The sequence below is a fragment of the Magallana gigas genome, chromosome 4, assembly GCF_963853765.1.
Source record: "Magallana gigas chromosome 4, xbMagGiga1.1, whole genome shotgun sequence".
NCBI classification, from domain to species: Eukaryota; Metazoa; Mollusca; class Bivalvia; order Ostreida; family Ostreidae; genus Magallana; species Magallana gigas.
The window spans coordinates 27,588,738-27,606,083 of NC_088856.1; the positions used below are offsets into that span (position 1 = coordinate 27,588,738).

The 17,346-nt window shown below is 30.6% G+C and overlaps 1 protein-coding gene across 1 annotated transcript; it reads left to right on the forward strand.

Annotated features, from left to right (window-relative positions):
• The first annotated feature begins 4,092 nt into the window (after positions 1–4,092).
• LOC117682195 (uncharacterized) lies at positions 4,093–5,627 on the forward strand. Its single transcript, XM_034449304.2, has 3 exons — positions 4,093–4,168; positions 4,713–4,818; positions 5,130–5,627. The coding sequence occupies exons 1-3, from the start codon at positions 4,102–4,104 to the stop codon at positions 5,419–5,421; spliced, it is 465 nt and encodes a 154-aa protein (XP_034305195.2). The 5' UTR covers positions 4,093–4,101; the 3' UTR covers positions 5,422–5,627.
• Positions 5,628–17,346: the final 11,719 nt, after the last annotated feature.

A 17,346-nucleotide genomic window follows, 5' to 3' on the forward strand; every position in this document is an offset into this window, starting at 1 on the left:
TTTTTGTCAATAACTTGTAAAGGAATAAAAATTTCTAATGCATTATTGAAGCAAAGTTGTAAAAAATTAATTCCGAATCTTTCCGTAGTATTCAATTTAATGTTTTCGTAATTTATAGTCAGTATTTGCAGAAACAATTGTTGTCAGTTCGGTCCATTTTTGTGGGGGATGCGCACGTTTAGGAGGTTATGAAAGGGCTTCTTGTAATGCACTAACTGATACATGCAGCGCGTAAAGAAGAATCCACATTAAATTCCCAAATGTTTTTATTCTCATGTACATTTTCATTTCATAAAGATGAACCTCTTTGACCTTATTTTTGTTGTTTGTCTCTTAATTGTGCCCCTTTCTATATTTAGATGCATTACGAGACTCAGGTAACCGATCGATAATAGAGTCGCTAGCTGTATTCAGGCCGTTGCCTAGACGACAGTGCACGTGCTTGTAGAGCTGGACGTACAAATGTTTAACGCCCAACTGTTTTACTGTAACGGAGACACTTTGAATTGTTTCAGTACTGGGAGATGTGTTAATAAAATGGTTTCAATGCATGGTAATTAAACTCAACTTTTGTACAATACACGGCCGTCATACAAAGCACAATGTGTATTTCTGACATGACAAATGTACGCTGGCAATTTTAACGAACACGGGATTGCTTCCGATAGAACATTTCTTTTAAAGCAAAACAAAATACTGATTTACGATGAAGATAATATTATCATCGTGGAGATGATTTTAAAAAGGGAACTAAATATTCGTGTATAATATTATTTGAATCCAAAGCTTTATAATTGTACTCGCTATCTTCCATGAAAAAAAGTGGCATGGAAAATATGTTGTTCAATGTTCATCAAATACGCTGTAGCCTTAGCAATCGAACATGATTAACTCACTGTATCACCCCTGCGAATGTGTTCGGAATGTTTTCTTTATCGTTGCTAAGTATATAATAAATCAAGAAGTTCTCGAATGAAAGTTCACGAGACTTCACCGAGATTTGTTCAGTTCCTGTGAAATTTCGAGCGGAAGTATATATGTTCGGATAATATTCTCAAAATACGTAAGTTCTAGTAGTTTTCATATCATATCCTACTTTGATTTATGTTAAAACATGAAAATCTTTTAAGATGTATGTTTTTTTCACCATCTAGCGGTTATTTGATATTCAGAACAGAGTTATCGTTCGTGTTCAGCCATGTGTAGAGTGGTTGAAAATATAAACATTGGGTTGCTTAAAAAAAAACATAGCCATGTTTGATGCTTGTGGTGTGCAATATCATGGTTTAAAAAAAAATGGGTATCTGTTTTGCATAAGAACTTAGTATATCAAGACATTTTCAAGGAACATTCTGCATAGAATAGTATATTCTGTTTCACTATTGATGCTATTACTAGGTCAGGCGCGGATCGAAAACTAATCCTCAGGGGGATCTCTACAAGCATGTTAATTGTTGCAACAGCAGACAAAAACAATTTTTTGTATTGTCACATTTATATTTTCTAGAACACATTTTATCCATCAATTAATGAAGTTTAAAATCAATAAACCTCTAGATTTTATATTTGACTACTAGTACATGAACCTAGATTCTATGAAATAGACTATAAACACGAGGCACGATTTTTACTGCAAAACTGAAAGGGTCAAATAAAAACACGTGTCTAAAATTTAAATGACAATAACATTCGCAGGGGTGTGTATATTGATATGTATATGGCGAGGGTCGTACTGATACTGGTTCTGCAGTTCTACCCCAGATAGCATGACTACGTTGGGCCAACGTTGGCCCTTAGTTGTTCATTACGTTGTACCAACGTTGGCAGACTACGTTGGGTCAACGTAATTTTGCTCATCGGCCCTACATTTGTCCAACATGTTGGGCCTACGTTGGTCCAATATGTTGGACCAACGTAGGGCCGATGAGCAAAATTACATTGGCCCAACGTAGCCTGCCAACATTGGTCCAACTTAATGAACAACTGAGGGTCAACGTTGGCCCAACGTAAAGATTACGAGGAAAATTACATCGACCCAACGTCCTCTGTCAACGTTGGTCCATCCTAGTAAACAGGTGAGGGCTAACGTAGTGACAACGATCAAACTTTCAATGGCTAAACGTAGCATGTCGGCACTAATTCAATGTAATCCCAATTTAATTTCAAAACTCTTGTTCAATTAATTCCTGTTTGCTGTTTGGCTATTAAGATGCAGGAGTTCAAATATTCTATGCAACGAAAACATAGTATACAGATTTTATTTTTTCTTAGTAAAAATTTACAATACATTTAAACACTTTTTAGAAATAAAAAGAATCGCTAGCATATTTCTTTGTCTATGTAAATTCCTTAGTAACAATCGAACTGTAGGGTCTGATCACTGTCCGGGTAACTGGTTTCAGTGGCTTGGGTTACCTCCTTGCTTTTTTTCTTTCTTCCGTTTTTTCCCTTCACCTTTACGGTCTTTGAAAAACGGAACCCGTCCTTCCCTATCTCTACATCTGTTGCAGAGGCACACAGTCTGTTTTTTTCTTACTGCGGCTGAAAATGTAAATTTTAGTTGTTATTTTTATTGTGCAATATGAATTAACGTTATCTGTTATACTGTAAACTTAACAAACAAAACTGATCCAGATAAATATAATTACATGTATAAAAAAATAAACCTAAAAAACAAACTACACATTCATCCTTCACCCACAATATAGCCTTTTAGATATTTGTCATCGTTGTGTACCCGTGTAACAATCTATTAAGAAGGTGCTTGCACGACAAAGAACCCCTTGCTGTTCTACGTTTTCATTAACGCATATAAAGAAAAAATATATTTTAATTTATTCTTGAATTTCATTTGATGTAAAAAAAGGAGAACAAATTAGTTCTCAGTCTCTCTTTATGCCTGTTTGCTAGCAGTTAATCTAAATTCATTTTGTATATCCTTTTGTAATTTATAAGAAAATGCGATGTAAATCTTTTTTTCCATGCAATATTTCGGATAAAGCAATGACGAGTTGTTTCTTAAAATTTTATTAGACTATGAAATTGTAAAATGCTAACATTGAAAATTGTGCCCGATTTCTTTCTTTTTTTAAGGTAAAACTTTATTGATTAAAAAAAATGATTCTTTCAGACAAAACAAATTGACATAATCAATAAGTGTTTGACAATCTCTAACTGCAGGTCTGTACATTGTAGCTCTTAGTCTGAAAAAGAATCGGATGGACGACCTAGGACCTATTTTTTTCGTACGCGGACGCAATACTCACCGAAACTAAATGGTTCGTATCTTAAGTTTTAACTGCTTTGAAAGGTAATATTGGCATTCCGATAATTTTGAAAATGAATAATTAAATAAAAATGGTTAAAATTACAATAAAATTTCCGGCATCGGTCTTTCCAATGCCCGGATCTAGAAGGGAAGGGGAAGGGTTCAAGCCCCCCCCCCCCCGCAAAATTTCTTTCAATTTCGTGTACATTATAAACTTACCAAAAATATGCTTCCGACATCCCTTGGCAAACTCAAATAACCGTCAGACCCTCACCCCCCACCCCGGAAAAATTTTCTGATCCGCGCATGCCCCCCCCCCCTCCTTCAAAAAGAAAATTGTTCTTCAAAACCCCCTATAAAATTTCCAGGATCTCTGCATATATACTTAAAGATTCATTGGCGCTTGCATTCGATAAAAATGCGTGTAAAATGTTTGCCAATGGTCTTTTTACCTTCATTCCGGGCATAACCACAGTCCCACTCTGTGAATAAAATGCGGTGAATCAAACTAAAGACAACGTGTTAAGATCTATATTTGCTTATAAAAATGTAGTATAATCTTGGTTTCTTTTACTCAATGTTTATACATCTAATATTGTACTATTGTCAGCTATCAATTTTTTGTATTACGTCACAAGTATGACGCAACTACGACGGAAGACCTAATCGTTGCTTGCAACGAGCTCGTCTCTAGTTTCTGATGATTTTTCAAGCGGTTTGTAGTCTCGTTTTGTAACGGAATATGAGTATATGTCTCTATAATTTCCGGAAAGCACTCGTATATATAGAACACAATTATAAACCATAGAATACTTTTAAAATGACATAGGTGAATGAAGAAGAAAATATTCAACGACCAGTCAACTCGGGATACATATTTTGAGTCTCCACCATATCGATGTGAGTATGTATGTATGTGTGTGTCTTTAAAAAGTATTTTTAAATTGATACAACGCATGTTTTAATTTATAATACACAAATTTAAAATGTCAAGCGTTTAATAGCATTATGTTTACGCAAAATATTATTAAAGTTTTTTCGTTTTGTTGTTTGTGTGTAAGTTTAATTTGACTGTGTAAATGTACGTATAATGAAATAAAAACAGTTTGACGTAACCAAGCATAAAAAAAACAGGCAATCGTGTCTGACATATGTATTTTAATATTTTTTTTAAATTCTTAATGATTTCATAAGTTTTCTTGGCTAGAAAGTACATTTAAATTTAGAAACTTCAAAACCTGATGCAAAAATCATTAGCTAAAGTGTACTGTAACATCATTTGACTAATCTTATAAATCATTCATTATGATGGCATGCTTTGACAGAATTCGATAATCTTTGCATTATCAATTTGCTTAAAAATACAAAAAAGGTTTTGATATGTAACTTGCATTATGTCTGTAATAGTGTTCTTTAATTAATGTATCTATTGGTACACTTGTAGTTACCTCTGAATCAGACATGGGTATCATTGGATTGTCGGTCATCATTTTGATATCAGCTTTTGCGTCATGTATTTGTTCTGCCTTCTGCTTCTGTTGTTACAAAAGGTAAGACATTTTTTTTTCTTTGAGATAAAATATTGTAGAATGACATCAAACAAATGAAGTCTTTTACAAGTGTACAAATATCTGTGTATGATGAACGTAAACAAAGGTTTCCCAGATTAATTCAATAATGTTATATATATATATATATATATATATATATATATATATATATATATATATATATATATATATATATATATATATATATATATATATATATATGTATATATGTATATATATCTATCTATCTATCTATCTATCTATCTATCTATTCTCCGTGGGCTTTTTCTAACTATTGCTGTTTTTTCAAGGGGCTTTATACAGGCTCAAACATCAATTCAAAAGAATGATCAGCAAGAAGAGGAAACTCAGTACCAAGGTCAAAATACTAGTAATGAGATTTCTGATGAAGACCACGCTTACGAAAAACCTCGCCCACCGACGAATGAAACTTCACAAAACCATGAATTAGAATTATCAGCGTATGAGGAGGTCAAGGAAAACCAAATTGAAGAGTGTCAGTTTCAGAAAACTGATGAAGGTGTGTATTTAACACCAGTTAATCGACAACACCCTCTTCCATCCGTTGGAGCTGGGAATTAAGAGTCTGCGTATACACAGGCTACGTGTCCACTATACACATGGAAAACAACAAACAGTTTTTCGCATCAGTTTATATTCTGTTGCATTTTTGTTGCTTGAAGTTTCGACAAGAAAAGAAATCAAGAAAGGATTAGTTGACTGTTTATTCACATATATATTGGAAAAAAAAATGTATACATAAATATACAATGCAGATTTTAAGGAACGCTGGAATACGTTTTTTTGAAAAGTCTTAAAATAGTTCTATTGTTGTTATGTTGTATATTGTACATAATTTGTGAGTCTATTTATGTATATTATTCTTGAATATATTTAAGAAGCTGATAAAAGTTTCATTTAAATAAAAAAATCAAAAGGTGTATAATGTAAAACGTTTGATGTCATTAACTATATTGAGCGCTGTCAAAAGTGATACAGTAAATTATCATCGGAAGTGCTGAACATATATTAGCATCTTAATTTTCGTGCAAATTGGTCAAAATCTCAAAGTACAATGTTGTTGGCATTGTACGACCTAAGACTAAATTTTATAAATGGTACAAATTTTAGTCTTTTACTTAGAAGAGATTGTTCAGCACATGTCAAACAATGTTTTGACAAGTTTAAAACTTGCATTTCAGTTTCCATTAAATTCTTTGGCTGCAAGTTAGGAGCAGAAATAGATCGTACTATAACAAAGCAGTTTGTGGCTGCAAGTTACGAGCACAGATATATCGAACTCGTAAAAGAGTATTTTTGGATTTCTGTTCTCTTTAAACGTATACACATTTTGATTGTTACGTGGATAAAACTTAACTGAAACAAGGAAGTTAACACCAATGCCAATTTGTATGTAGCGCAAGTGCAAGTTATGGCACGCCTACAATGATTTAAATCAAAAGATGATTGGTTGAGCAAATACACAGTTTCAATCATGTTAGAAAGCAGTATAGAATGCTAGTATCATTAGATAAAAACGTAAAAATATGTTCAATCAAGAGTCAATCAAAACAAATGTATACATGTATTTTGATATACTTCAAGTTCCTTAAGTGATAATTTGTTAAATCTTAGTAGCATTTTTTTTCTTTTAACGGACTCTCGTTATTATATTGACTTTATATCTCTCTCAAGACCCACTTCTTTTTGAGAATGTTTGGTTTTAGTGGGAATCACACCTTGTGACTCACAATTGAAAGGTCTTTGATGACAGAGATTTCCTGTGTAATTTTTTGGGTAGCACGAAGTAATCATTTTTCTCAGAAATGGGAAAGTGAGAAAAAATTTTAACCAAATGAACTTCGTGAGCAGAAGAAAGTCCCAATAATTTCAGAAATGCCCATCGCGTTTAAAGAATGTGATACACGGGCGGATGCCGGTTGGGACATTGTCCAGAATCACAAGTGCAAAAAAACAACAACAAAAAACGACGACATCCTTACATCCAGACAAATCTTAAACTTCGCAGCACCGTTATGGCTTACTTTGAAAATATCAGCGAATTTAAACGTTCATAAAACAAACTGTTATTACAAAATATTTATTTAAAGTTATTTTTATCCTGATGTAAATGTAATATAAAATGAAACAGTATAGTAAATGCTACTTTGTATGACACTTACTGTGGTCCCCTGAATTGATAATCATGAGACATATGTTGATATTTCTCCCGAATTAAGATCATTAACAAATTTCAATGTTACAAAGGCATACCCTTATTTAAATTAAACATTTAAATGATAACTAAATTCTATTTTTCTGGTAGATTCTGAAAAGTGCTGCTGCTTTGTATAGAGTTCTTCTTTTATTAGAATAAATATTAAAGAAATGAGCTCCGGTAAGGATTTATATGACCCTCGACTTATATTTTACGTTATTATTAATTCATTCTATTGATTTCATCGAAGCAGCAGCACTTTGTAATTAATCAATATTAATATCAATTAACATTCTCTTAATTCATATCCAAAAGATCGTAATGATCTGTTAAGTGTATGCTCTTGTAAAACGCAGATTAAGATAGGCTCCCCGATGTCAAACACATCGAACTTGTACAGTAAACATTCTAGAAAAGAAATAGTACACGCTCTATAAAATAATCATATGCTAAATCAAAACAAGCATAATAGATAGGATTTAATGGTGTGATAAATGTTTTTAGGTTATCTTCTGTTCATTTATAAAATGCAATTTTCCATGTTAAAACATTGATTGATCCGCCTCTCTCTACACAAAATATGCGTCAAAATTAACAGTATGACGTCACATCCACAAGTGCAACGCGATCAGTCAGTTCTTTATATTTATCATTGTTGGACTTATTTGAGTACAAAGTTGCAAGCATAGGTAATTTTGAATTTATTTTAATCTTTTCGTACCCATATCATATTATTTGCTAATTACTTTGTTTATTAGCATTTTTGACTGACGACTTGTTGTTTTGTGTGATGTCATAGTTAGTTAACATTTCTCGCAATTTCTGGCGGCGAGACCACAACGTAAACCTTAACAGTGCTGCCTTATTAGAACCCGACACTCTTAATGAAGCATTTTGTCAATTGCTTATATGTCATAGCTAGTTAAGAGTGTTTCGGTGATATTAATAACACATGTCATTTCAAAATTGTAATAAGGTCCGCTTCGTCAGGAAATCACATAATCATAAACAAATAATTTTTGTGAACTTCATTTTGTTTTAATTTGGATCTAATGACTAGACCACCTATATTTTTGTGTTTATTGTATGCATCCAAAGTTAGAATACAGGTATCCAAAATCTTCATATGCATCATAATATGGTATATAAATTGTATATCTGATCATGTCTTGCATTGCAATTTTGCAAACCTGATACCAACAATTTATTTGATTGCAAGTTTTATACTTCATAAAAAAAGATTTTTGTATAAAAAAAATTTGCGGTAATAAAATATTTTGTATATAATTTAAATTGATTTTATAACTTATTTTATATTAAAGTAATAAATGCGTACATACTTAAAAGTAGCTGTGGTAATAGAGAAAGCAAGTATTTTTATTGATGTTGTAGTTTAATTTTTGTATTTTTCAATGAATTATGATATTATTTGTCCATTATTCTAGGTCAATGTCTTTTTATCTAGCGTAATACTATTGAAAGAAACCACCAACAACTCCCTTTTCGCTTGGCGAAAACCGAGTGCACCAATTTAACAAGCTGCCGCATTATGAGAGTGAGTTTTACATGTGTTTTTGTTACTTGTTCTTAAAGGTCTAGTGGGTTATAATTTTGCTCACACATATATAGTTGCATTTCAAATGAGAATTGGAAAATACAAATGTGTTCTTTACTTTATATGATTCTATTTTAGGTGGGTTCAATGTTTCAGCATTTTCTTTCAAATATGGTATCAATATTATACCATTACATGTGTCATCTATCTTTATCTAATTTATAATTGATTTTTGAAGAGGGCTTTGACAGGGTAAAAAGTATAACCATTAAAAATAAAAAAAAAAAGTAAGAAAGAACCGATTGCCAATGTTGTTATATTATTAGAAACCAAAAAACCCACAGTTATGAACAACATACATGTAGCCAGCCAACTAGTAAACCTTCACAAGAAACAACTTGAAACCAATGTCACAATAATGAATCTGACAAAAAACAAAGTTATGCAAAACCCTGCCCAACAAATCGAGCAGAGTCTGCATCGTATGAAGAGATTAAGAAATAGCGTATACAGTAATTTCATGCATATCTTTTACAATTTTATGCTATGCTATGGTATGCGATTTTAATAATATGCTATGGGATTTGTATGCTATGCTATGAGATTTGTATGCTATGCTATGAGATATTGAAATGAAGGGCTTAATTATATGGTATGCTATGCTATGGGATGCTATGAGATTTAAACAAAAACGCCTCCATACACAGAAGAGTTCCACATATATCGAGGTAAAATAATAGGAAGCCAAAGTTACCACAAATCTATAAAGTGAACATTTATTTTTTGTCAAATAAAAACATTTAAAACTGAGTTAAAATAAGGTTGTATGCTATGCAACGGTATGCTATGGTATGATATGACGAATGCGATTTTATGAGATTGTATGCTATGGTATGAGATTATAATGCTATGCTATGAGATTTCATTTCTATGCTATGATATTTCAATGCTATGCTATAGTGTATGATGTAAAAGATATGCTTGAACCGACTGTAGTGGGATTTGAGAATCCTAAAATGAGTACAGAATGAATGTAACAGATGATTCACATTAATTTGACTTTCGGGTATGCTCTGGAATGAAGGGAACATGTACATTTTAGCATCTTATAAAGATTTTAGAATCTTATAAAGAAAACTAAAGATAAGAAATAAAGAATAATGTCATGTTTTAGTTCGTTTGTAAAGTGCTTAAAACATAGGATCAATGAGACACTTTAAAATTAAGTTGTAATTAGCTTGTGGTTGCTCCTGGTCACTGCACTAAAGCAAGTTTGTCAGCTTACAGGGAGTAATCTAATGATGACATGAATTAGAAAAAAGTTATTTCTGTTTATTTCTCGAGTGGTTTCTCTTTTTTTATAACGGAATATGAGTATATATCTCTATTATTTCCGGAGAGCACTCGTATCTATGCCTTATCAAAGAAAAATTGACCAGAAAACTTCACCAATGCGCGTTGAGTTGAAAACAAAGTATTAAGAATAGTTTTCGAATCTCGATGATGAGCAAAAACATTTTATTGATTAATTACTTTTCGTAGATCACTTAACATTTTTAACAAAACATTTAAGAAAAATGCAGGGTTTGATGAAAGTGACATTGTATGATGAAAATGGGATAATGAATTTCGGAAGCTATTCGTTCCTTATATTTGTATGAAGCATCTGTATTCGTTATTTAAACCACAGTGTAATTACGTAAAATATGATTTATTATAGGGGGTATATTTTACATGTATTACCGTCAAGAATACTTGACCCAAGTTGGTACATTAGCATAAATTGAAAATAACTTCAATTTGTGTATTTTAGTCATTTAACCACATATTTCCTTTCTTTAAATTCAAGTCTCGCTTCACTGATTTATTTCTGCAACGCTATTCTACGGACATTGGTAATATCAGATTTATTTTCCTCTTCGCGTACATATATATGTACATTTTCAGAAAAAGACTGGTCTAGTTTTAAAACAGAATATCTAAGATATTCAGACGCTAATTTTATGCATAATTACCTAGCGTCTAGGACCCCACAGACCGCGGTTTTAATTTCCTCCTTTGGGCTCTGTCAGTAGAAATATGATTTGTTGAATATTATAAAATTGGCAGAACATTAACTGCATGTACGAAACATATTCATTTCAGATGTTTCACTTGTTAACACAGTAAAATTGGTATTCCTATTCAAAATTGCCTTTAAACTTACTTAGACGATCCTTCAATCTTGATAAAAACATGACAAAATACATGCACATCCACTTTTTGTTACAAAATTTAAATAAGCTGTTTTAAGGATTACGTTTACCCAGGAAGAAAAAAAAACAATCCACAGAAGATAATGAAAAATAATCTATTGTGTTTTAGACCTTTCCTTGTAGTGTTATTTTCCACTTTTATAAAAGTTGTTCAATGGCCTACTTTTTAAAATAATGGTAATTGAATATTTTTGAAAATTTAGGGAAAATCTCTTAACATTTTAGTTTATGATTGAGCTTTTCTTAAGTGTAAAAAAATACAAATTAATAAGATCTTTTAAAAATAAAATACAGTTTACAAATGGCTGTGGCACAAATAGAGACATAATATTAATTTTTCATTGACAATTTTTATAAATATTCCATTCCAAATTTCCTTTATCATTTTTCAAAGACAAACAAATAGAATGTTTTTTTTTCTTTTGGTAATTTGCATGCAATTAAAGCTTTACATGAAGCGGTCACTGCATAGTAAACAAAGTAGTGCGAGGAACAATGCGTGGGCAAATTGTAAAATGTGACGGATTCCTCATATGGATACAACACTGATCGACCGAAGCCGAATACAAATAACATATTTGTCAATGTTACAAGGAATGCCAGATTTTGCTTTTTTGTGTTTTCTACAGTTACAGAATATCACAAAATATGTTTGTTATGTCTTACATTTAATAAAAACAAATGACAATAGAATAGCAAGTAATGATATATCACATCAAGTTCATCTTTGTTAAGAATATTTGGCAACCAAAATATCTCTTGAAATTTTTTGCATCCTCAATCTCAAAGAATGACAAAAAAATGGTCAACAGCAAAACGATTGTAAAAAGAGCTTCCTTTTTCAATTGTCAAACTGAGAAACTTTTATCTATTGTTTATGGAGAGATATATGCCTTTGAGAAAAAATAAATAAATTTTAACAATGAAATATTTTGGTTTAATTGAATGAACATATTTTGTTCGTTACAAAACTGCTAATCGAAATGTCCAACAATTTTGTTTAATTTCTATGAATTTATGAAATCTGGTATTATTAAAGGTACTTATAATACTAATAAGTATATTTATTTTGTTAAATATAAATTAACGGTAAATTACAGACCTTATCACATCGAACATCATTGACCAGATTTTTAACAGAAATATTATTCTTAATTATTATCATTCGTTTTATCTTAATAAACCTGTCTATATTTAATATACTTCACATTTAACAAATGAAATTAAAAAAATAATGAGCGTTGAAATTATTTTTGTGTATAATTAAATGATAATTGTGTTTCATGTTAATGATTCAATCAGAGAACGCTCTTATGGCAATTAAACACATTTAAAAGACCTGGAAATGGGGTGACCCGGAAATTGGTGAACTACAAGTACATGTATCGATGAATAACTGTATTTAAAATGTTTTGGGGAGAGGGGGTCAAAGGTAATGGGATGGCGGAGGTTTATTGTCAGGCGGTGGCAAAAGTAATTTTCTTGTTTTTGCAAAGCAGTAAATTAAACGGTACACATGCAAAAAATGATCTATACGTATGACAAGGAACTATGTGCAATATAACACTATCTGGCTAAAATATCATTTGCAGCGATAAAACCACATATGCAAACTGCGTTTCATTAGTTTTTACACAAAACATGAAAGCAAAATATATATGTGAAAGGTTATGACAAAAATATTGCTCTCTATCTTCTGTTCAAGAAATCATAAACGATTTAGGCAAGAGTTATTACTGATATTTGAAAGCAGTTGGAATAAAAAACTCATTCAGTCGATGGTAATGATTTAAAAAGACGATCCTCACACTGTAAGCATCTCCACGTATGTATATATATTTTTATAATTTTTGCATGGAAAAGTCTTTATTGCTGAAGAAAAATAAAGAAAACAAAATTGGTTTTAATTGGCTACTCATGTACATAGATAATTTTTAAAAATGAATGCAGAAAAAGATCAAATACAAATCGTGAACAAAATATTTACAATATATAATTATTTCCTTTTTTTGAGTATGCTATTTCAATTAACAATGTCACTCAGTATTAAAAACTATATATTAAATATATATGCGACCTAACAAAGTTCTCCGGATAATGAGCAAATATACATTGTGTAAAACTTGGAATGGTGCATGTAGTACATGTAATTATGTATGTGTGTGAATCTTGAGAAATAGAAAAAAACCGTTCTAAAACTGACACAATTCATGCTTTAAACTACTATACACAAATTGAAAATGTCATTCGTTTAATAAGACGATGATAACGAAAATACTAATAGAGTGGGTTTTTGTTTGTTTGTGTGCAAGATTATTTTGGCTATATAAATATACGTATGTTGCAGTCAAAAAAAAAGGGGTGGCGAAGCAAAGCATAAAAAATAACAGTAACTTATGTCTGATATAATTATGTCTTTAAATGTTGATTTTGTACACAAGTTTCAATGCCAAGAACGTAAATTTACATTTTGCAACTATAAGGAATGGAGCAAAATAGATTTGACTTCAGCATTATCAGTTGTCTAATCTTATCATTCATTCAGATTACATGTTTTTAACTCAATATGATTTACGCTTTACTAAAAAAAAATAGGCTGTAAAATGTTAATTACATTGTGTATGTAGTAATTTTCTTCAATTTATTTATCTCTTGGTACGGAAGATGCAATGGCAGATGAACTTTCCCTCATCCTAGTGTTTATCATTTTGATAACAGCTGTTGTAATATGTTTATGTACCACCATTTTTTGCTACAAAAGGTAGAACAATTTTCTTTCAGATAAAGAATGGAAAAATGACATCAAACAAATTAAGTCTTTTACACATGCACGAGTATCCGTGTATGACTAAAGTAAAAAAAAAAGGCTCCCTTTGTTAATTCAATATTGATACTATTAATAATAAATAACAGTATTTGTCAGGTGTAACAGATTTTAAATTAGTGTATCTACGAAGTATTTTGCTATAGGAATTTTTTGTCGATATTATGACTTTAATATATATATATATATATATATATATATATATATATATATATATATATATATATATATATATATATATATATATATATATATATATATATATATATATATATCGTCTGTTGGAGCTGGGGATTAAGAGTCTGCCTATACAGGCTACGAGTCCACTATACACATGGAAAACAACACCAAAGAGTATTTTCCATTGGTTTATATCCTGTCACATTTTTGTTGCTTGAAGTTTCGACAAGAAAAAAATCAAGAAAGGATTGGTTAACTGTTCACTAAAAATGTGTATTGGAAGATCAAATGTACACATAAATATATAGTGCAGTTTAAGAAACGCTGGGATATTATTTTTTGAAAAGTCTAAAAAATAGTTTTTTTGTTGTTATGAAGTATATTGTACATAATGTTTTGAGTATATTTAAGTCTGTTATTCTTGTATACATGTATTTAAGTAGCTGATAAAAATTCATTTTAATAAAAAATCAAAGGGTATACAATGTAAAACGTATTATGTCATTATTATTGCATTAAGCACTGTCTATAGGGATGCATTAAATTTTCATCAGAATTGCTGAACATATATTTGCATCTTAATTTTCGTGCAAGTTCGTTAAAATCTCAAAGTACAAGGTTGTTGGCATTGTACGACCTAGGACTTAATTCTATAAATGGTATAAATTTTAGACTTTTACTTAGAAGAGATTGTTCAGCAAATGTCAAACAGTGTTTTGACAAGTTTAAAACTTGCATTTCAGTTTTCTTTGAATTCTTTAGCTGCAAGTTACGAGCAGAAATAGATTGTACTCTTAAAAAAAAAGCTTTTGGCTGCAAGTTACGAGCAGGGATATATTGTACTCGTAAAAGGGTCTTTTTTGGATTTCTGTTCTCTTAAAACGTCCACCCATTTTGATTGTTACGTGGATAAAACGCAACTGAAAGAATAAAGTTAACACCAATGCTAATCTGTATGTAGCGCAAGCTATGGCACGCCTACAATGATTAAAATCAAAGATGATTGGTTGAGCAAATACACAATTTCAATCATGTTAGAAAACATTGTAGAAAGCTAGTATCATAAGATAATAACGTAAAAATCGGTTCAATGAAGAATCCATCAAAACAAATGTATATTTTGATATACTTTAAGTTACTCAAGTGATAATTCGTTGAATCTTTGTAGCAATTTAGCTTTTGGTGGACGTTCGTTATTATGTTGGCTTTATATATCAAGACCCACTTCTTTTTGAGAATTTTTGGTTTTAGTTGGAATCACGCCTAGTGACTAACAATTGAAAGGTCTTTGATGACAGAGATTTCCTGTGTAATTTTATGGGATGCACGAAGTAATTATTTGTTTCAGAAGTGGGAAATTGAGAAATAATTTCTACCAAATGAACTTTGTGAGCAATTGCAAGTCCCAATAAATTCAGAAACGTCCATCGCGTTTAAGGAAGGTTGGGACATTGCCCCGAATCAAAAGTGCAAAAAAAAAACAAAAACAAAAACAAAAAACTGTATGCATCAAAAGTTTTCAATACGAGTAACCAAAGTCTTCATATGCATTATAATATCCTATATAAATTGTATATTTGATCATGTCTTCCATTGCAATTTTGCAAACTTGATTTTAGCAATTTATTTGATTGCAGGTTTTATACTTCATAAAAAAATTTTTAATGATAATAATTTTGGTAATACAATATTTTGGATATAATCTAAAATAATTACATAACTTATTTATAGTAAAGTAATAAATACGTGCATACTTAAAAGTAGCTGTGGTAATAGAGAACGCAGGTATTTTTATTTTTGTGTTAGTTTAATTTTTGTATTTTTCAATGAATAATGATAATATTTGTCTATAATTCTAGGTCAATGTCTTTTTATCTAGCGTAATAATATTGAAAGAAACCACCAACAACTACCTTTTCGATTGGCTAAAACTGGGTGCACCAATTTTACAAGCTGCCGCATTATAAGAGTGAGCTGTACATGTGTTGTCGTTATTTGGTTTTGAAAGCTCTAGTGCGTTATAAGTTTGCTTACAAATATAAAGTAGGATTTTAAATGTTAATTGGAAAATCCAACTGTGTTCTTTATTTTATATGATTCTATTTTAGATGGGTTCTATGTTTTAGCAGTTTCAAAAAAAAAATGGTATTCATATGTTTGACATTCATTTTGATAGTAACGTTCGTGATAATTATCGTACCTGTTACTGCTTTTGTTGTTACAAAAGGTAAGAAATTATTACTAAAAGAGACAACTATTTTTTTCACAAGTACTTTTAAAAATCTTTCGAAAGCATATATACACTGAATTAAGTAATACACGCAAGTCGTGAGGTTTAAGTGTGCATTCAAGTGTAACGAAACATTAGAGAATATGAACCCCTTTTTGGGTGTCTTATATTGTTCATGTTATACATAAAGCAATGAAATAAATGTTTGTCATGTTTATTTAGGAAAACTATTAATATATACAATATATGAATTGCATTTGCAAGGTTTAGTGTAAAATGAAGTACAATATCTCTAGGTTATTTTTTTATTTTAAGTGTCTGTCTTTAAATTGTATACCATTACCTGTATTATCTATCTTTATCTCATTTATAATTGATTTATGAAGAGGGCTTAGACAGGTTAAAAAGTTTAACCGCCTAAAATATCGCCTTAAAGAAACAACCCATTGCCAATGTTGTTATATTATTAGTGACAAAAAAAACCCACAGTTATGAACAATATATCCTGCTGCCAACTAGTAAACCATCACACGAAACAACTGGAAACAAATATCACAATGATAAATCTAACAAAGAACAAAGTTATGAACAACCCTGTCCATCACACCAACTACAACTATTGAAACCTTACAACCAAAATATCTCTAGAAATTCTTTGTATCCTCAATCTTGAAGTACGAAAAACAACAAACAAAACTATAGAAAAAGAGCTTCCTTTTTCAATTCTATCATCTAACTGAGAAATGATCACTCATTAAGAAATATTGACTTGTTTGTAGAGGGATATCTGCCTTTGAGAATCAAAAATAAGTTTTAACAATGAAATGCTTGGATTTAATTTGATAAAGAATTGTCGTTTAATTTTGTTTCATTTTGCCTTAATGGTTACATGTAATTATCAAACCTAATTAACCGAAAAAAATATAATTTTAACAATAAAATAATTTATTTTAATTCGATAAAAACATTTTCTTTCGTCACACTTCTATTATTCAAAATGTCCGACAATTTAGAAATTTCTGTAAATATATATAAAATTTGGTATTATTGAAGGTACCCACAATTTTCAAAAAGTATTTTGTTTAATTTTGCCTTGATGGTTAATGATCAATCATATCACATCGAACCTAATTAACCGTATTTTCAACATTTATTCTTCATTTATTATCATTTCTCTTCCGCCTTTTTAAATAAAAAACCTCTCGTTCAAAGTACTTCACATTTAACATTTTTTTTGAAAAATCT